We start from the raw sequence: 21,503 nt of genomic DNA, 5'->3' as shown, positions 1-21,503 counted from the left end.
TTGTATCATGCCATAACCCCCAGGTTAGCCCTGGAGGCAATACACCCATCTGGGAGGGAGCGAAGGGAGAGAGGGAAGGAGAGAGGGAGGGAGGGAGGGAGAGGCTAAAGGACAGTGTTGGGAAGTAGTTCAACTAGTAATTCAAGTACATTTTACAGTAGCTTGGTGGTAGTTGAACTAAATTCAAATCTTGGTAGTGTTACCAGTAGTTAATTACTATTTTGTAGCGTTGTAGCTAACTACTGGAACAAACTACTTTTTTTTTGCAAAAAGAGTATAAAATATAGCTGTGAGCAGCTATGAACGGGGTTCACAGGATGACAGAAAGGACACGGTCAGTTGGATAACAAAGCAAGCCCTCTATCATGTAGGAACTATTTTCCGTTAAGTGCCATCACTGAAAGCATTACCACGTTTATCTCTCAATACCATGGTTGACGCAAGTGAAGTTTAGTCTAGTGCTGTGGGCTAGTAATCATTCTTAAATTCTTGGGCTCCTGAGTGACGCAGTGGTCTAAGGCACTGCATCTCGGTGCTAGCGGCATCACTATAGTTCCTGGTTCAAATCCAGGCTGTATCACATCCCACCGTGATTGGGAGTCCCATAAGGCGGCACACAATTGGCCCAGCATCGTCTGGATTTGGCCGGAGTAGGCTGTCATTGTAAATAAGAATTTGTTCTTAACTGACTTGCCTAGTTAAATAAAGGTAAAATATTTGTATATTTTTTTAAATCATTACTTAATGTATTGAGTTTATATACAAATCCTGGGGTCAATTTGGTTAATGGTTTATGTTAAGATAAGTGAAATATTTTCTCCGTTATTTTAACAATTTTTTCACATATAATTCAAATCTAACATTCTTTTGCACAAGACAAAGTCCACTTGACCAATAGTATCTTTGGGTGCCACGGGTGCCAATGACATCTATAGTGCCACCAACTGGTCTGGTGCCAATTACATCTATAGTGCCACCAACTGATCTGGTGCCAATGACATCTATAGTGCCACCAACTGGTCTGGTGACAATGACATCTATAGTGCCACCAACTGGTCTGGTGCCAATGACATCTATAGTGCCACCAACTGGTCTGGTGCCAATTACATCTATAGTGCCACCAACTGATCTGGTGCCAATGACATCTATAGTGCCACCAACTGGTCTGGTGACAATGACATCTATAGTGCCACCAACTGGTCTGGTGCCAATGACATCTATAGTGCCACCAACTGGTCTGGTGCCAATGACATCTATAGTGCCACCAACTGATCTGGTGCCAATGACATCGATAGTGCCACCAACTGGTCTGGTGCCAATGACATCTATAGTGCCACCAACTGGTCTGGTGCCAATGACATCTATAGTGCCACCAACTGGTCTGGTGCCAATGACATCTATAGTGCCACCAACTGGTCTGGTGCAGCCATCTAAAGTTGCATTGACTTTATATTCACAAAGACTCTAAGGATATATACATAAGGTTTACATACCAAGTTTCATGACCCCATGCCCATGGGTTCAGTTCTTAAAGCCCTGGTGTGATATAGTGTCATCTAGTGGTGTAGCGCGGCCGACTTTGAATTCAGCATCTAATCATTCTCAAAATCATTGGCTAATTCATTGAGTCCATATATACCAAATCTGGAATCAATCTGATTCATGATTCATGAGAAGATTTTTACCTTATTTTTTTTAGCATTAGTACATGTGCTAACGTACATCTATAGGTGCAGAGTGGACATATTTCAATGCAACAACACGTTTTTCTCTCAAAACCATTAAAGACTGATGTAATGAGTCTAAATCCCAAATCTGGAGTGAATCTGACGTTATGATTCACGAGGTGAAGATGATTACAGATGATTTTGACCATTAGCATTACATTATACAAAGAATGAGTTGTTAAGCCAATGAGTCCCACCCTATCGTCAGCGCGTTTTGGACTTATAACCCCTTTTAAACATTGTGTACGGACTGTGTAGAGACTTATTGTACCACTGGCTTCGTCTATTTGGTCTGCATCTGTAGATACCAGCCATTAATCTGTGTGATTAACGGGTGCTGAGCTACAACGGTGTTTGTAAGACAAGGGCAGAAGAGGCCCGGAGCCGGGTCTTTTATACAAAAAATTGTCTGTAGAGTCCCAATGGTTTGAGCTACAAACTAATTAAAGCTATCTATGAAAAGCTGAGACTACACCAGCTACACAAGAGTCGTAAGAAGGTAAGAGGACATAGTGTCTATAACACTGTAATAAGCTCGCATAAATTCACAGAGTTTCTGTCACAAACTCCACACAGTTGTCACTGACTAGTTGGATATTCATTTCCCAATGAGTAAACAATTTCTGTACTTACAGCGTTCATATAAATACATTTTTATCAGGTTTGTGCTTTGGTAGACCTGAATCAGGTCTGTCTGCCAAAGCAAAAACCTGATAAAAATGATTTATTTGATTTACTTTTGTCAGTAAAACTCATGAATGGAACTGTTTATGTCAAATTGTTTTGTCTTCTACTTGTAGCCCTGGTTGTCCTAAAAAATAACATGGCAAAACACATACTTGTGAGGCTAAATATAACGGCTGGACATGCAGATAAATGAAAAGCAGATTTTTCCTGGGATCTCAGGACTGATAAGGTTACATTTTCCTTGTTTTTTGAGATATCAATACCACATTCAGTGAGGTTGATCTTAGGGACGTCCATGATAGCGATGATAGCGATGACGTCCATAATAGCGATGATAGCGATGACGTCCATGATAGCGATGACAGTGGATTGACAGTGATTTAAAGGGAGACGTTAAATCCGATTTATGATTTGTCGATAACATTTCTCAAATGAAGTTAAGACATACATTCCACATTTGGTGTCATTTGGTCCTATGGTTCATGTCAAGGAGATTTTTGAGGTATTTTTAGCATCTTTTAACATATTTGTATAGGTTAGCGTTTAATGTGGCCATCTTTAAATACATGAACGTTATTTTCTCAAATTCTTTAGGGACTATTGTGATGAGTCCAAAGACCACATTTGGAGTGAATCTGACTTCTAGTCCACCAAATATTTTTTCATTATTATTTGAAGCATTAAATAGTCAAAATAGTGAATTGCTTACAGTTTGCTTATTGTTTAAGATATCAATACCAAACGAGGAGTGGATTTAAAAAGGATTTCAATCGACACGTAAAATCAAACTAAGTTAAGAGATGTAACATGTGCCTACATACTGAATATGGTGTTATATGTACTTATGGTTCATAAGAATATGTTTTTTCAAAGGTTTTCAAAAAGTCCCAAGATGGAGCAAAATATATCCTGACGTATTTTATGGGTCCTTGCGGGCAAATTTGTTTAGCATGAGCATAGACTCCTACAAAGTTTGACGTCTCTAGGTCAAACGGGTAGCGGATATGAGGGTTTAAGTGAGACTGCTCATAACAGCGTCACCTATTGGCCAATCAGTGCCATTACTTTGACCACGTTCCTCATGGCCTGTAGTTTCTGTGCGCCAAATTTGGAGAATTTTATGCTTGAGTTATTTGACCATGTCATGGAAAAACACATCTAAAAATAATAAAAAGTTTCACAGCCTTGCTGTGAACACCTAGATATGGAGTGTAGGAAATAAATTCATTTTTTATTGCATCAGACCTGCCTTATTCTCACTTGAAACGTAATTTTAGTGTTTACTGGGCTTAATTGCACATTCTGACTCCCGAGTGATCTGTTCTTACAATTTGTAGTCTATGGTATTTCAGATTTAGATTGGATACAATATTTTCCTTCAGGTTAGCTTTAGAGTAGCTTACTTTCCTTTAATTTTAAGTAATTGGTAGTTTGGTTCACTATATTGATAGTAATTAGTAGTTTGGTACACTATATTGACAGTAATTGGTAGTTTGGTACACTATATTGATAGTAATTGGTCGTTTGGTTCACTATATTGATAGTAATTGGTAGTTTGGTACACTATATTGATAGTAATTGGTAGTTTGGTTCACTATATTGATAGTAATTGGTAGTTTGGTACACTATATTGATAGTAATTGGTAGTTTGGTACACTATATTGATAGTAATTGGTAGTTTGGTACACTATATTGATAGTAATTGGTCTTTTGGTACACTATATTGATAGTAATTGGTCATTTGGTACACTATATTGATAGTAATTGGTCGTTTGGTACACTAACTATATTGATAGTAATTGGTAGTTTGGTACACTATATTGGTAGTAATTGGTCATTTGGTTCACTATATTAATAGTAATTGGTAGTTTGGTACACTATATTGATAGTAATTGGTCATTTGGTTCACTATATTGATAGTAATTGGTAGTTTGGTACACTATATTGATAGTAATTGGTCGTTTGGTTCACTATATTGTTAGTAATTGGTCGTTTGCTACACTAACTATATTGATAGTAATTGGTAGTTTGGTACACTATATTGGTAGTAATTGGTCGTTTGCTACACTAACTATATTGATAGTAATTGGTAGTTTGGTTCACTATATTGATAGTAATTGGTCGTTTGGTTCACTATATTGATAGTAATTGGTAGTTTGGTACACTATATTGATAGTAATTGGTCGTTTGGTACACTATATTGATAGTAATTGGTCGTTTGGTACACTATATTGATAGTAATTGGTCGTTTGGTACACTATATTGATAGTAATTGGTCGTTTGGTACACTATATTAATTGGTAGTTTGGTACACTATATTGATAGAGCAGCTTCCCCAACATTGCTAAAGGAAGATGTTAGGTCGAAGAAGGCGTAAACTAAACTGCCAGTTTAATTGAGTCAACGAGATATCTTGGCTGTACATATGACTTCTGTTTGAAGACTTGCTCAACCAAGCTAGTTAGCCTGCAGCGATGGCTCTACAGGTCATGTTGGGAAGAAGAGAACCAGAATATCAGCATATTTCTGGACCTTCTGACTGGCTGTAAATGCTGAGTGTACTCTCTCTCTCTCTCTCTCTCTCTCTCTCTCTCTCTCTCTCTCTCTCTCTCAGACCTGCACATCCACATGGACAGGTGTGTAGTGTACTGTACATTAATACATACAACTAATTTCTACAGAGACATAAACTGTAAGAATCCCAAAGCTTTCATTTATACTGAGTGTACAAAACATTAGGAACACCTTCCTAATATTGAGTTGCACCCCCTTTTGCACTCAGAACAGCCTGAATTTGTCGGGCCATGGACTCTACAAGGTGTCAAAAGCGTTCCACAGAGATGCCGGCCCATGTTGACTTCAATGCTTACCACAGTTCTGTCAAGTTATCTGGATGTCCTTCGGGTGGTGGACCATTCTTGATACACATGGGAAACTGTTGAGTGTGGAAAACCCAGCAGCGTTGAAGTTCTCGGCACACTCATACTGGTGTGCCTACTACCATACGCCGTTCAAAGCCACTTAAGTCTTTTGTCTTGCCCATTCAACCTCAGAATGGCACTCATACACAATCCATGTCTCAATTGTCTCAATGCTTATTTAATCTGTCTCCTCCAATTAATCTACACTGATTGAAGTGGATTTAACAAGTGACATCAATAAGGGATCATAGCTTTCACCTGGATTCACCTGGTCAGTCTGTCATGGAAAGAGCAGGTGTTCCTAATGTTTTGTACACTCAGTGTATATGGCAATTATGTCTGGCAGTTCAAAGACTAGATTGACTTTTTCACTTTCTTGTAAATTAGAGCTTTTATTTTGTGGAACATTGACCTTCCCAGTTGAGGATGTAACTCATGTTCTATTACGATGTGAGGGTCAGGGATGTTTTTGTGCCCCTCACGATCTTAGGATTGTCATTTCACGGGATCTGATCAAGGATGTTCATACTCAGTATCTGCTGGTACAGGTGGAGGTCCTCTCTGTACATACAGCATCCTGTCTGTGTTATTCAAAATAAAGAAATGAAAGATATAGCCTACAGTATCTCAGCAGATCTCCTATGGGACATTAACATGGAGTGTAAGGATGTTTGGCCACTCTGTAGTTGCTACCTGAGGTGGAGTTAGTTTATGTTAATGCAGTATCTGTGTACATTCAGAATAGGATCATTACGGGTAATGTGTGTGTGTGTGTGTGTGTGTGTGTGTGTGTGTGTGTGTGTGTGTGTGTGTGTGTGTGTGTGTGTGTGTGTGTGTGGTGTGTGTGTGTGTGTGTGTGTGTGTGTGTGTGTCTGTGTGTGTCGACAGAACTCCACCGAGAGGCTGTGAAAGGCTGTGAAATTATACCAACAATGTTATAAAAGGCTAATAATTTAAGATGAATTAAATCATTTAAAAAAGTATATCATAAAATGATATCTTAGAAAATTCGACTTTTTATTTATTTGTGATGAAATACAATTTCTATGAGGAAATCCATTTTTCCCTTGAACCTCTCAAATGAAGTAAACTAAACAGAGAAACATGTCTTATAGAACATCTGTCTTATAGAACCTGATTCATCACTTTATGTTTTAAATTAGGGATCTAGGTTTATGATGTGAGATGTCACTGAGATGGATTATACGGGGATAAGATAATGAAACACACACACACACACACACACACACACACACACACACACACACACACACACACACACACACACACACACACACACACACACACACACACACACACATCTCAGTCCCTATTCTTGCACAACACACACTGTAACAGCAGCTATTGCCTTGGATCTCACCCTGGAGAAAACGCACAATTAAACAGGATCACTTGTCATTTCAATTTCTGATCATAACCATCAGTGTGTATCGTTGGTGTGTATCGTTGGTGGCATTGTGTCATTTATTTTGAAGACAGCAATGGATCTCACCCCCATTTCTTGGAAAAAGAGTGTGTGTGTGTGTGTGTGTGTGTGTGTGTGTGTGTGTGTGTGTGTGTGTGTGTGTGTGTGTGTGTGTGTGTGTGTGTGTGTGTGTGTGTGTGTGTGTGTGTGTGTGTGTGTGTGTGTATGTGCATGTGCATGTGTGAACGTGTGTGTGTGTGTGTGTGTGTGTGTGTGTGTGTGTGTGTGTGTGTGTGTGTGTGTGTGGTGTGTGTGTGTGTGTGTGTGTGTGCATGTGCATGTGTGAACGTGTGTGTGTGTGTGTGCATGTTTTAACGTGTGTGTGTGTGTGTGTGTGTGTGTGTGTGTGTGTGTGTGTGTGTGTGTGTGTGTGTGTGTGTGTGTGTGTGTGTGTGTGTGTGTGTGTGTGTGTGCGTGTGTGAACGTGTGTGTTAGCACAGCCAGTGGCTAAAGGGAAAACACAGTGGGAGTATGACAGGCCTGAACTCATTCTAGCAATTTATCTAATTATCAGACACATGCCCCTGGACATACTCAGTCAGTCTCAAATGCCCCTGGATTTACTCAGTCAGTCTCAAATGCCCCTCGACTTATCACTCAGTCTCAAATGCCCCTGGACTTATCGGTCAGTCTCAAATGCCCCTGGACTTATCACTCAGTCTCAAATGCCCCTGGATTTACTCAGTCAGTCTCAAATGCCCCTCGACTTATCACTCAGTCTCAAATGCCCCTGGACTTATCGGTCAGTCTCAAATGCCCCTGGACTTATCAGTCAGTCTCAAATGCCCCTGGACTTATCACTCAGTCTCAAATGCCCCTGGACTTATCACTCAGTCTCAAATGCCCCTGGACTTATCACTCAGTCTCAAATGCCCCTGGACTTATCACTCAGTCTCAAATGCCCCTGGACTTATCAGTCAGTCTGCCGTGGATACACTGAATGAACTGTAGCACTGTTACAGTAGTATCAGTTTGTGGCAATCTCTACATTGTCAGAAATTTACACAAGCATACACACATACAGTTGAAGCGGGAAGTTTACATACACCTTAGCCAAATACATTTAAACTCAGTTTTTCACAATTCCTGACATTTAATCCAAGTAAAAATTCCCTATCTAAAGTCAATTAGGGTCACCAGAATCAAAATAATAGTAGAGAGAATGATTTATTTCACATTTTATTTATTTAATCATATTCCCAGTGGGTCATAAGTTTACATAGACTCAGTTAGTATTTGGTAGCATTGCCTTTAAATTGTTTAACTTGGGTCAAACGTTTCAGGAAGCCTTCCACAAGCTTCCACAATAAGTTGCGTGAATTTTGGCCCATTCCTCCTGACAGAGTTGGTCTAACTGAGTCAGGTTTGTAGGCCTCCTTGCTCACACACGCTTTTTCAGTTCTGCCAACAAATTTTTTATGGGATTGATGTCAGGGCTTTGTGATGGCCACTCCAATACCTTGACTTTGTTGTCCTTAAGCCATTTTGCCACAACTTTGGAAGTATGCTTGGGATCATTGTCCATTTGGAAGACCCATTTGCGACCAAGCTTTAACTTCCTGACTGATGTCTTGAGGTGTTGCTTCAATATATCCACATAATTTTCCTACCTCATGATGCTATTTATTTTGTGAAGTGCACCAGCCCCTCCTGCAGCAAAGCACCCCCACAACATGGTGCTGCCACCCCCGTGCTTCACGGTTGGGATGGTGGTCTTTGGTTTGCAAGCCTCCCCATTTTTGCTCCTAACATAACGATGGTCATTATGGCCAAACAGTTCTATTTTTGTTTCATCAGACCAGAGGGCATTTCTCCAAAAAGTACGATCTTTGTCCCCATGTGCAGTTGCAAACCGTAGTCTGGCTTTATTATGGCGGTTTTGGAGCAGTGGCTTCTTCCTTGCTGAGCGGCCTTTCAGGTCATGTCGATATAGGACTCGTTTTACTGTGAATATAGATACTTTTGTACCTGTCTCCATCTTCACAAGGTCCTTTGCTGTTGTTTTGGGATTGATTTGCACTTTTCGCACCAAAGTACGTTCATCTCTAAGAGACAGAACACGTCTCCTTCCTGAGCAGTATGACAACTTCGTGGTCCCATGGTGTTTATACTTGCGTACTATTGTTTGTTCAGATGAACATGGTACCTTCAGGCATTTGGAAATTGCTCCCAAGGATGAACCAGACTTGTAGAGGTGTACAATTTCTTTTCTGAGGTCTTGGCTGATTTCTTTTGATTTTCCCATGATGTCAAGCAAAGAAGCACTGCGTTTGAAGGTAGGCCTTGAAATACATCCACAGGTACACCTCCAATTGACTCAAATTATGTCAATTAGCCTATCAGAAGCTTCTAAAGCCATGACATAATTTTCTGGAATTTTCCAAGCTGTTTAAAGGCACAGTCAACTTAGTGTATGTAAACTTCTGACCCACTGGATTTGTGATACAGTGAGTTATAAGTGAAATAATCTGTCTGTAAACAATTGTTGGAAAAATTACTTGTGCCATGCACAAAGTAGATGTCCTGACCGACTTGCAAAACTATTGTTTGTTAATAAGACATTTGTGGAGTGGCTGAAAAACGAGTTTTAATGGCTCCAACCTAAGTGTATGTAAACTTCCAACTTCAACAGTACATGCTAGCACACACTCTCTACACACACATATATTGTTATATTGTTGTGTGGTGGTATTATACATTTTGTATTTTAGATATATAGTGGTATAATAATGTTATATGATGTACTGTTTTATTCTGGGGGTTTTGTGTAATGTAAGTGCCTTAATGTGTTTGGACCCCAGGAAGAGTAGCTGCTGCCTTGGCAGGAACTAATGGGGATCCTTAATAAACCCCAGGAAGAGTAGCTGCTGCCTTGACAGGAACTAATGGGGATCCTTAATAAACCCCAGGAAGAGTAGCTGCTGCCTTGACAGGAACTAATGGGGATCCTTAATAAACCCCAGGAAGAGTAGCTGCTGCCTTGACAGGAACTAATGGGGATCCTTAATAAACCCCAGGAAGAGTAGCTGCTGCCTTGACAGGAACTAATGGGGATCCATAATAAACCCCAGGAAGAGTAGCTGCTGCCTTGGCAGGAACTAATGGGCATCATAATAAACCCCAGGAAGAGTAGCTGCTGCCTTGACAGGAACTAATGGGGATCCATAATAAACCCCAGGAAGAGTAGGTGCTGCCTTGGCAGGAACTAATGGGGATCCTTAGTAAATACAAAATATAAATACATGATAATTTGAGAAAAATTGTAATTTTTTGTAGTTTTGTTAACGAAAATGTTGTTATCGGTGTCCTCCATCTAATCATTCAGTCTAATGTCTTTCTTTAGTCATTCAGTCTAATGTCTTTCTTTAGTCGTTCAGTCTAATGTCTTTCTTTAGTCGTTCAGTCTAATGTCTTTCTTTAGTCGTTCAGTCTAATGTCTTTCTTTAGTCATTCAGTCTAATGTCTTTCTTTAGTCATTCAGTCTAATGTCTTTCTTTAGTCGTTCAGTCTAATGTCTTTAGTCATTCAGTCTAATGTCTTTCTTTAGTCATTCAGTCTAATGTCTTTCTTTAGTCGTTCAGTCTAATGTCTTTCTTTAGTCGTTCAGTCTAATGTCTTTCTTTAGTCGTTCAGTCTAATGTCTTTCTTTAGTCATTCAGTCTAATGTCTTTCTTTAGTCGTTCAGTCTAATGTCTTTCTTTAGTCGTTCAGTCTAATGTCTTTCTTTAGTCATTCAGTCTAATGTTTTTCTTTAGTCATTCATACACTTTTCCTCTGCTGCTTCTTGTCAGAGGACACAGTACTGTCTTTCTCTCTTGTCCGAGGACACAGTACTGTCTTTGTCTCTTGTCCGAGGACACAGTACAGTCTTTCTCTCATGTCCGAGGACACAGTACTGTCTTTCTCTCTTGTCCGAGGACACAGTACAGTCTTTCTCTCTTGTCCGAGGACACAGTACTGTCTTTCTCTCTTGTCCGAGGACACAGTACTGTCTTTCTCTCTTGTCCGAGGACACAGTACAGTCTTTCTCTCTTGTCCGAGGACACAGTACAGTCTTTCTCTCTTGCCCGAGGACACAGTACTGTCTTTCTCTTTCCTCAAACTGACAGGGGGTTCTATACGTATGTCTTCCCTATGGCTCAGTTGGTAGAGCATGGTGTTTGCAACGCCAGCATGGTGTGTGCAACACCAGGGTTGTGGGTTCGATTCCCACGGGGGGGCCAGTACTAAAAAATAAATACAAAAATGCATGGAATGTGTGCATTCACTACTGTAAGTCGCTCTGGATAAGAGCGTCTGCTAAATTAATGTAATGTAAATGTATGTCAGCAGAGTAACACTTAGCTTAATGTTATGGTGTGTGTGTTTGCAATTATAACCCCTTGAGCATGAATTAAAGCACTCGACCCAGCTTATCTCATTAAACTTCTGATACTGTAGTTGCTTAACTATGATGATAGTTGCTCAACCAAAGATGATCTGAAAATGTTCCCAGGAGCTGACTGCCACCTAGCTTACATTCTTGTGGCGTAGTCATTGTCTGATTAATAGCTGTGTCTTCATATAAATACTGTATAGGAAGGAAAGTGATGATGGGTGAGATTTTAGTTACTGGATTTAGTTACTGTAGCTTGGGTTCGACCTTATCAACTCAAACCCTCATAATAGGTGCCAAGTTTAACATTATAACTGCAGCTGTGAAGTCTGTTCTGTTGTTTCTACACATACTTCGTTCTTTGCTATGAAAATAAATGTGGACTTTGTGTGTGTCTCTCTCTCTCTCCTGACCTGGAGGGTGGATGATGAGAAGATTAGGGTAGGGTGCGGTTAGAAGATGTTTGACAGAGCGAGCAAGCGGTTGGCTGATATTTCTGTGGCATTGTGATGGTGCCAACGCCTGCTAATTTACGGTCCTAACCCCTGGGACATGTTACTCAACCCTCCCTGGGTTAACAAACACATATGTTCCTCTCTCTATCTGTTCTGCTCTCGCTCTCTCTCCCTCCCACCCTCTCGCTCGCTCTCTCTCGCTCTACTCTCTTCTATTTCTCTCTGTCTCTCTGTCTCTCTCTTTCTCTCTTTCTCAATTCAATTCAATTTAAGGGCTTTATTGACATGGGAAACATATATTTACATTGCCAAAGCAAGTGAAATAGATAATAAACAAAAGTGAAATGACCAATACAAAATGTACAGTAAACATTACACTCACAAAAGTTCCAAAACAATAAAGACATTTCAAATGTCATATTATGTCTATATACAGTGTTGTAACTCTCTCTCTCTCTTTATATACTGTACATACAGTGAAATCCAAAAGTATTGTGACATTAACCCGTTTTGTTGCTTTGGCTCTTTACTCCAGCACTTTGGATTTGAAATGATACCATGACTGAGAAGCGAAAGTGGATATTCCTGAATGAATTGTGAAATAATGATGAGTGAGAAAGTTACCGACTCACAAATATCATACCCCTAAGACAAACCTTTCACCGTTATGGTAGCTGTGTGTCTGTAACGTTCTCATCATTATTCACGATTCATTCAGGACTATCTGTAATCATGGTAGCATCCTCATGAATGTAGAAGTGTTTAGAAACATATTATATTCTTATTTACAATAAAAGTGACTCCAAAATGACACAATACATTATTTGCCATTAATTTCAATTGGGCACAAAATATTCTGAAACACAACCAAAACAAACAGCAAATGCATCCAACAAATTTGTAGAAGCACAAGCTTGATGTAGTCATTGTTAGCTATGAATATGGGACCAAATACTAAACTTTTTACGACTGAATAAACAGCTCTCGTTCTTATCTTTTTTTGTAAATATGTTTTTTTCTTTGTTTATTTCTCTTTTGCTATTCAAGTGGAATGTATGGGGAGGAGTCTGGGATGTATGGGGAGGAGTCTGGGATGTATGGGGAGGAGTCTGAGATGTATGGGGAGGAGTCTGGGATGTATGGGGAGGAGTCTGAGATGTATGGGGAGGAGTCTGGGATGTATGGGGAGGAGTCTGGGATGTATGGGGAGGAGTCTGAGATGTATGGGGAGGAGTCTGGGATGTATGGGGAGGAGTCTGAGATGTATGGGGAGGAGTCTGGGATGTATGGGGAGGAGTCTGAGATGTATGGGGAGGAGTCTGGGATGTATGGGGAGGAGTCTGGGATGTATGGGGAGGAGTCTGAGATGTATGGGGAGGAGTCTGGGATGTATGGGGAGGAGTCTGGGCTGTATGGGGAGGAGTCTGAGATGTATGGGGAGGAGTCTGGGATGTATGGGGAGGAGTCTGGGATGTATGGGGAGGAGTCTGAGATGTATGGGGAGGAGTCTGGGATGTATGGGGAGGAGTCTGGGATGTATGGGGAGGAGTCTGAGATGTATGGGGAGGAGTCTGGGATGTATGGGGAGGAGTCTGGGCTGTATGGGGAGGGGTTTGGGATGTATGGGGAGGAGTCTGGGATTTACGGGGAGGAGTCTGGGATGTATGGGGAGGAGTCTGGGCTTTATGGGGAGGAATCTGGAATGTATGGGGAGGAGTCTGGAATATATGGGGAGGAGTTTGGGATGTATGGGGAGGAGTTGGGGATGTATGGGGAGGAGTCTGGGATGTATGGGGAGGAGTTGGGGATGTATGGGGAGGAGTCTGGGATGTATGGGGAGGTGTATAAAAAGTGATGTAATTTCTAAACGGTTCTTACTATATGGATGAAAATACCCTCAAATTAAAGCTGACAGTCTGCACTTTAACCTCGTAGTTGTTGTGTCATTTTAAGTCCAAAGTGCCAGAGCCAAAACAGCAAAGAACATGTCACTGTCTCGTTGTATTTCTCTCTTTCTCTTCCTTGCTTGATCTCTCTCTCTCTCTCTCTCTGTGTCTCTCTCTCTCTGTCTCTCTCTCTCTCTCTCTCTCTCCATGTCTCTCTCTCTCTCTCTCTCTCTGTGTCTCTCTCTCTCTCTCTCTCTGTGTCTCACCCTCTCTCTGTGTCTCTCTGTGTCTCTCTGTGTCTCTCTCTCTCTCTCTCTGCTTATAGATGCAGTCACGTCAGGAATTGAGTTCATTTCAAATTATGCCACCCACCCATCTTAAATGTCCCTGGCAAATGAGATGAGGCTTTGATGCCAGGGCTAAGGAGACACACAGTCACAAGGCCCATACTGAAACACATGGAAACACACTGAAACACAGCCCATCAGGTGATATCCTGTCCCGGCTAGGTTAGAACTACATATTTGTCTTCTTTTTTTATGACATGGAAATGACTTGGCCCTGTTCCAAGACACCGTTTAAGAGAAATATGCTGCGTGAAAAAACACTTGTCATACAATCACTTCAGGGCAATAGCCAGGAGGTCAGAGGTCAGGGACTGGAAAGACAGACATAATGGAGGATTACGGGCAACTAAGAAACCATGTGAAACTCAAGGGCTGCATCCCAAATGGCACCTTCTTTCCTATGTAGTACACTACTATAGACCAGAGCCCTATTCCCTATGTAGTACACTACTATAGACCAGAGCCCTATTCCCTATGTAGTACACTACCTTAGACCATAGCCCTATTCCCTATGTAGTACACTACCTTAGACCATAGCCCTATTCCCTATGTAGTACACTACTATAGACCATAGCCCTATTCCCTATGTAGTACACTACTATAGACCATAGCCCTATTCCCTATGTAGTACACTACTATAGACCAGAGCCCTATTCCCTATGTAGTACACTACCTTAGACCATAGCCCTATTCCCTATGTAGTACACTACTATAGACCAGAGCCCTATTCCCTATGTAGTACACTACCTTAGACCATAGCCCTATTCCCTATGTAGTACACTACCTTAGACCAGAGCCCTATTCCCTATGTAGTCCACTACCTTAGACCAGGGCCCTATTCCCTATGTAGTACACTACTATAGACCAGGGCCCTATTCCCTATGTAGTACACTGCCTTAGACCAGAGCCCTATTCCCTATGGAGTACACTACTATAGACCAGGGCCCTATTCCCTACATTGTAACTACTATAGACCAGGGCCCTATTCCCTATGTAGTACACTACTATAGACCAGGGCCCTATTCCCTATGTAGTACACTACTATAGACCAGAGCCCTATTCCCTACATAGTACACTACTTTTGACCAGAGCCCTATGGGAATAGGGGGGCTTTTGGGACCCATATTTTGTGTTTGTACAGCGAGAGACTGAAGGGGAAATGCAGCTTGTAGACGATAGAGGCAGGCTCTGCTAAGTTCCTCTCCCAGGCATCAACACTTCTCCCTGGGTACCCGCTCAGACAGAATGCCCTGGGAGTCACTGGAGCTTCAAGCTTCCTGCAGGCCCTCTGAGAGAAGATATACACCGTAACCTATTGGTTACATCAGGATATTGTTACAGAGGAAGAGTCCTTAATGAATTTACACCATGGGACTTCACTGTAAAACAACCAGGGGAGAATGACATATTGTTATTGATGACAGTGTCAACAGTGTAGAGAATGAGACCTAAAGTACTGTCACCTGGGTTAGGAGTGGCTTCTCTTTGTAGATCTCTCTGAGGAGAATACACTTGTGTTCACACACACACGGACAGACACACAAACACACACACATGAACACACACACACGTCCCCCCTCCCTGCCCCCACTCAACATAAACATCTGTCTTGGGGTGGATGTGGCCTACCTTGTTGCATGCTTGTAGTGAGGTTCCCATACAGCAGAAGCGATTGCAGAGAACAGCGAGCTGCACCGGAAACCCATAGGCCGCTGTGAAACGGTTCGTAGCTTTACTCATAGTGTGTCAGCCACGCCTTCACTCACTCATCTCAGCTCCCAGATAAGACTGAGGGTCTGAGGTGTTTGGTTGGTTTATTTGTTGCGGAAGGTTTATAGCCGTACAGCTGCCTGCTTGTGTGGTGAGACTAAACAGTATGCTTAACATTAAGCAGGTTCTTTGGGGTGGTATGGAATTATGGCATTTTGCAGGTAATGTTATCTAAAACATACAGGAAAAACATCATTTCTTACTGAGTTTAGTTTTGTACGATACAGTTTGTGCTGTTGATGATCAGATGTAACGTGTTCTAGAACTGTTCCATGATGACATCTCCTCTCTCCTCCCCCCCTTTTCATCTTCCCCCACAGCCGAGGCCAATCATGAGTTGGGGGTGGGAACTCGCTCCCCGGAGCCGTCCACTCCCAGCCCCACTCCGAGGAGGGCGGGGCCAGGGGAGCATGACCTCTTGACCTGTGGGAGGTGCCAGACCAACTTCCCTCTGGGAGACATCCTGGTCTTCATAGAGCATAAGAGACGGCTGTGCAGTGGGGGAGGCCGCGCCCCTGGGGGGTTCTCCAAACCGGGCGAGAGGGGGAACCCCGTCTTGCTGCGGGGAGGGGCGGTGCCGGTGGAGGTGGGGGTGCAGGTGACCCCACATGGGGAGGAGGAAGAGGAGAGGAGGCTGACGCCCACTAAAGGAATCTGTCCCAAGCAGGAAAGAGGGAACACAGGTAGGAAATCAGAACTCACTCTGAGCTTTGCCACTCAATTACACACACACACACACACACACACACCACACACACACACACACACACACACACACACACACACACACACACACCCCCCCCCCCCCCCTTCACAGCCTCAGCTCTAAAGCTACCTGAAGGACTCCTGCTGCTGAAACCAGTTGTACCAGGACGTGGCAGAGCCCTGTGTGTGAGTGTGTGTTCATAAGGAGATTCCACTGCATCAAAAGCTGATTCAAATGCTGTGGCTGGGAGGTGCAGAGAAGAGGATTAATAAAGAGGATATAGGACCATTCATCTGGATTAAAGAGACTGTTTAGTATTAGCAAGTGGAGCTGCAGGGGGACAAGCTCAAAGTTATCAGGCCACAAAGTCACCACTAGAGGAACTCAAACGAGTGGACTGGAGAAAGACTGAATCAGATGTGGTGGTGAGACGGGGGCTGGCCTGGAGACAGTGGAATGGGTGAATTGGGGAATGAGTAAGTCAAGTCAGTCAATTGCAGAGAGACCATAAAGCAGACAGTATGACGAGGAAGACTGTCCCCGCTTTTTGCTAAATGAAATATTGCTACACAACTCAACACGCTGGTAAAACAGAGAGAAATAGACACGTTTCAGTTTATCCAAATCAATTTATTTAGAAGCTACGTGAGTCAGAATCAGATCCCACCCAGTTGAATTCCTTTCTTCCATCTCCACAGTATTACACTGACCTTCCCTTGATTTATTTCACCGGAGGAAAAGTCAACCTTATCTATGGGAATGCAGGACAAGGAACCACTCCAGGGCTGAATTAATGAATTAAACAGTTCAAGAGCGTTTCAAGCTTTACTCAACACATTAGATTGCCACTTAGAGCCGTGTTCTTAAGTTTCAGCCAAACCAGATTATATTTAATAGGGCTAATTAGATCCAACATGGCTGCCAGACAGAGCCGAGCACATAGAGGGCCTGAGGTGGAAGGAACAGAACACATGCTAGCCTATATGGGTCACAGAGAGCAGAGCACTGCGGTTAGGAAGGGAGGGAGTCTGGGAGAAGGGCTCACCCAGGGTCTGTGAAACACAAACACACACACACCAACAACACACACACACACACACACACACACACACACACACACACACACACACACACACACGCAGAAACACAGACATGCAAACACACAAACACACAAACATACAGGCAGGCACTTACAACATGCACGCACTCAGGAACACACTTTAACCCCTTCCTCTCCTGACTGAGACAGAGACAGACGAGTGGTTTAGTTTTGTAACATCCTGCCTTGGCTTTGTTCTGTGTCATCCGCTTAGACATCAAGGATGCTGCAAGGCACGTTAAACTGGAGAAGACGCACACGCACACGCGCACACAGACACGCACACGCGCACACACACACGCACACGCGCACGCGCACGCGCACACAGACACACACACACACACACACACATGCACACACACACACACACACATACACGCACACACACACACACACACACACACACACACACACACACACACACACACACACACACACACACACACACACACACACACACACACACACACACACACACACACACACATAGATGATGTTGGGTGAAAATAGTCCTTCAGTGTCCTCTTTTTTTCCTTGCTTCTCTCTCGCTGATGCAACCCCGTGAGCGGTGTCTGTCACAGGTGGCTGGTGGCACCTTAATTGGCGAGGATGGGCTCATAGTGATGTCCGGAATGGAATGATATGTGTTTGCTACCACTCCATTCACTCTACGATGTAATTATGATCTATTTATGATGTCATTGTTATGAGTCGTCCTCTCCTCACCAGCCTCCTGTGGTGTGTGTGTACGGTTGAGACAGTGGTGTGTGTTTGAGATGTGTGTGAGTGTTGTGTGTGAGAAGAATGCAGCCAGGTCACCCGTTATACAAGTCAGTATTCGACGTCCATCCGTGTCTGAGGACGTCGGGAGACGTCGGGAAACGTCAAGTAGATTTGGGTTTTGCTAGAGTGATGGGCGTAAGCATCAGCCTCTTATTCCAAAGGTTGCAAGCCTTCCTAAATCTTAACCCTAACCTTAACCATTCAGAGTTAATGCCTAAACTTAACCTTAAACACTTTGAAATATGACATTTGGAACAACTTCGACATTTTTCTCTCTCTCTCTGTCTGTCTGTCTGTCTGTCTGTCTGTCTGTCTGTCTGTCTGTCTGTCTGTCTGTCTGTCTGTCTGTCTGTCCTGTCTGTCTGTCTGTCTGTCTCTCTCTCTCTGTCTATCTCTATCTTTGATCTGACTGGGTTGAGCTTGGCCTCTAGAGCTCCAGTTTAAGACCCCAGACATTTCATTACTCTGTGGTGATATATTGTACAGTGTGGTAGAGACTTGTCAGCAGCAGTGAGTGCTGTAGTTAATGTATGGGGTAGTTGTCATATTAACAGTAGTAGTATAGCAGAATCACAGCAGTAGAGTCTATAACATGCCTTGGTATTCCAGTATCAGGAAGTGTATTTGAATGTGTCAGTGCGTTCTCTCTCTCTTCTCAGTTTTCCTCTCTTCTCTCTCTCCCCTCCTCTCTTCTCTCTCTCTCTTCTCTCTTTTCTCCCTGCCCTGCCACCCATTGCTCTTTTAATCACCTGGCATGCTCACATTAGCATATTAAATAGGCTTTAATCATGAAAAGCAATCAGGGTGTTGCATATTCATACCTTCGTTCCCAATATAGTCGGGCAGGGTCCCTGTCTCGCTTCAGTACCAAGCAGGTCTAATCAGCACGCTGCCTGGGTAATAGCTGCAGTCTGGCCCATCGCATGAAAACACACACACACACACACACACACGCACGCACGCACGCACGCACGCACACCACACACACACACACACACACACACACGGAGGACGTGGATGGACTAATGCACATAAAAACAGTTTAGAAGTTTAGAAATAAGTTCACTTGCTACTTCTGGGTTTTCTCTGCAGTGGGAGAGACAGATAGAGCAAGGGATGGAGATGAGAGGAGAGGAGAGGAGAGGAGAGGAGAGGAGAGGAGAGGAGAGGAGAGGAGAGGAGAGGAGAGGAGAGGAGAGGAGAGGAGAGGAGAGGAGAGGAGAGGAGAGAAGAAAAGAGGAGAGAATAGGAGAGAAAAGAAGAGAATAGAAGGAGAGGAGAGTAGAGTAGAGGAAAAGAAAGGAGAGCGGGAAAAGAGATAAAATAGATTCTGAGACAGATCCCTCTGATTGGAGCTGTGAATATTTGTACAGACGTTCAAGGATACATACACACACACACACACCTACATTAGCATAATGACTTTGTAGTTTTGCATTCATCACATTTGCATATGAAACCGTGTTAATTACTCCTGATGATATTTCGTTTCTACTTGCTTCATTTGATGTCCAGGCCTCAGGGTTGTGATTAGGGGTTATGGGGAGGCCGTTGGGTGTTGTGGGGGAGTGTATGTACACGTGAGAGTCCTGCGTACATGAGGTGTGTGTGTGTGTGTGTGTGTGTGTGTGTGTGTGTGTGTGTGTGTGTGTGTGTGTGTTTGTCTGCTCCAGTTGGTGTGTTTATTGCAATGTGTATTTTGGGAGATGCTCCTGCAGTAGTAGGATGCACTAAAGAATGTCAAAGGAGCATGTCTCTACACACAATAACCCCTTACGTCTGTCCTACGCTCTCTTTATGTCTGTCCTACGCTCTCTTTATGTCTGTCCTACGCTCTCTTTATGTCTGTCCTACGCTCTCTTTATGCCTGTCCTACGCTCTCTTTATGTCTGTCCTACGCTCTCTTTATGTCTGTCCTACGCTCTCCTTATGTAGGGGAAGAGAGACGCAATAAACCCTTATGTCTGTCCTACGCTTTCTTTAAGTCTGTCCTACGCTCTCTTTATGTAGGGGAGAGACAGAACACAATACAGGAAATATGACTGAGACTGTACTTTCTGGGGTCTGGAGGACTACTCAGACCAGAACAGAGATTGCCTTTACCACAATTTGAATGCAGAAGTTAAATCAAAAACTATATTCAGTCTAGGACACTCCCCACAGTGATTGCCTATGCCCCAATTTCAATGCAGAAATTGAGAAATTACACTCCAGATTTCAGAGAGAGAGAAAGGTTGCACTGCAAGCTTTGTATGGTCTGCAAACGTTTTGCATTGACTTTTTTGCAACGGATTATGTATAAACTGTAGATAGGACTACCGACTATATCACCTTACCTCCATCCTGCCCTGCCTTGCTCCACATCTCTAGCCCACTACAGTGTTCCGTTTTCAGGCTATCTGAAAGGAGACCACCCCAGGGCTGTCTGACTGCCTGGCTGTGTGTGTGTGTGTGTGTGTGTGTGTGTGTGTGTGTGTGTGTGTGTGTGTGGTGTGTGTGTGTGTGTGTGTGTGTGTGTGTGTGGTGTGTGTGTGTGTGTGTGTGTGTGTGTGTGTGTGTGTGTGTGTGTGTGTGCTACCAGGTTCAACCAGGTCCATACTTGGAGGCTTTAAACATGGTGATGGAGACGCATATGTGTACCACCTGACCTATTGGAGCGACACACACACACGCACACACACACACACACACACACACACACACACACACACACACACACACACACACACACACACACACACACACACACACACACACACACACACACACACACACACACACACAGGCTCCCACATGAAGGCATCAAACGGTTCATTGCTGTCTTTATGGCCCTCATATGGCAGCACATTTGATATTTTCCTACCACAGTGGAGGAATAAAACTCACCACTAATTTGGACTGGGCTAGCGAGGGAGCATTCAGAGATGCTTGCCGCTAAATTTCCGCATAATTGTGTGTGTGTGTGTGTATGTGTGTGTGTGTGTGTGTGTGTGGTTGTGTGTGTGTGTGTGTGTGTGTGTGTGTGTGTGTGTGTGTGTGTGTGTGTGTGTGTGTGTGTGTGTGTGTGTGTGTTTGGAGGAAACACGTATGTGGTGTCTGATGGTGTTGTCCAGATGTGCTGTGGATTTTTATGTTGCTTAATAGGCGAGTCTTAAATGCGTAAAGAAATCACACCGCGTCAAGCTATGTCACAATGTGTGTGTGGATGTGTGTCACCCATTGCTTTTGGGTTAAGTCAAGGCTTAAGTCAAAATGAAAAGC

General features: G+C 43.1%; 1 protein-coding gene across 2 annotated transcripts in view; it reads left to right on the top strand.

Moving 5' to 3' along the window:
- Nucleotides 1–21,503, top strand: part of LOC106571106 (B-cell lymphoma/leukemia 11B) — a 52,497-nt gene that overhangs the window by 4,341 nt on the left and 26,653 nt on the right. The window contains exons 1-2 of one of the 2 annotated variants that reach the window (XM_014143784.3): nt 15,663–15,815; nt 15,975–16,337. In XM_014143784.3, the coding sequence (XP_013999259.1) occupies nt 15,761–15,815; nt 15,975–16,337 (418 nt within the window). In that variant the 5' untranslated portion in view covers nt 15,663–15,760. Of the gene's footprint in view, nt 1–15,662; nt 15,816–15,974; nt 16,338–21,503 lie in introns of those variants that run through there. The other variant, XM_014143783.3, reaches the window with a different exon arrangement.

The sequence above is a fragment of the Salmo salar genome, chromosome 15, assembly GCF_965601325.2.
Source record: "Salmo salar chromosome 15, fSalSal1, whole genome shotgun sequence".
NCBI classification, from domain to species: Eukaryota; Metazoa; Chordata; class Actinopteri; order Salmoniformes; family Salmonidae; genus Salmo; species Salmo salar.
Note: the sequence above shows the minus strand (reverse complement) of the source record. Positions and strands in the feature narration are given on the sequence as shown.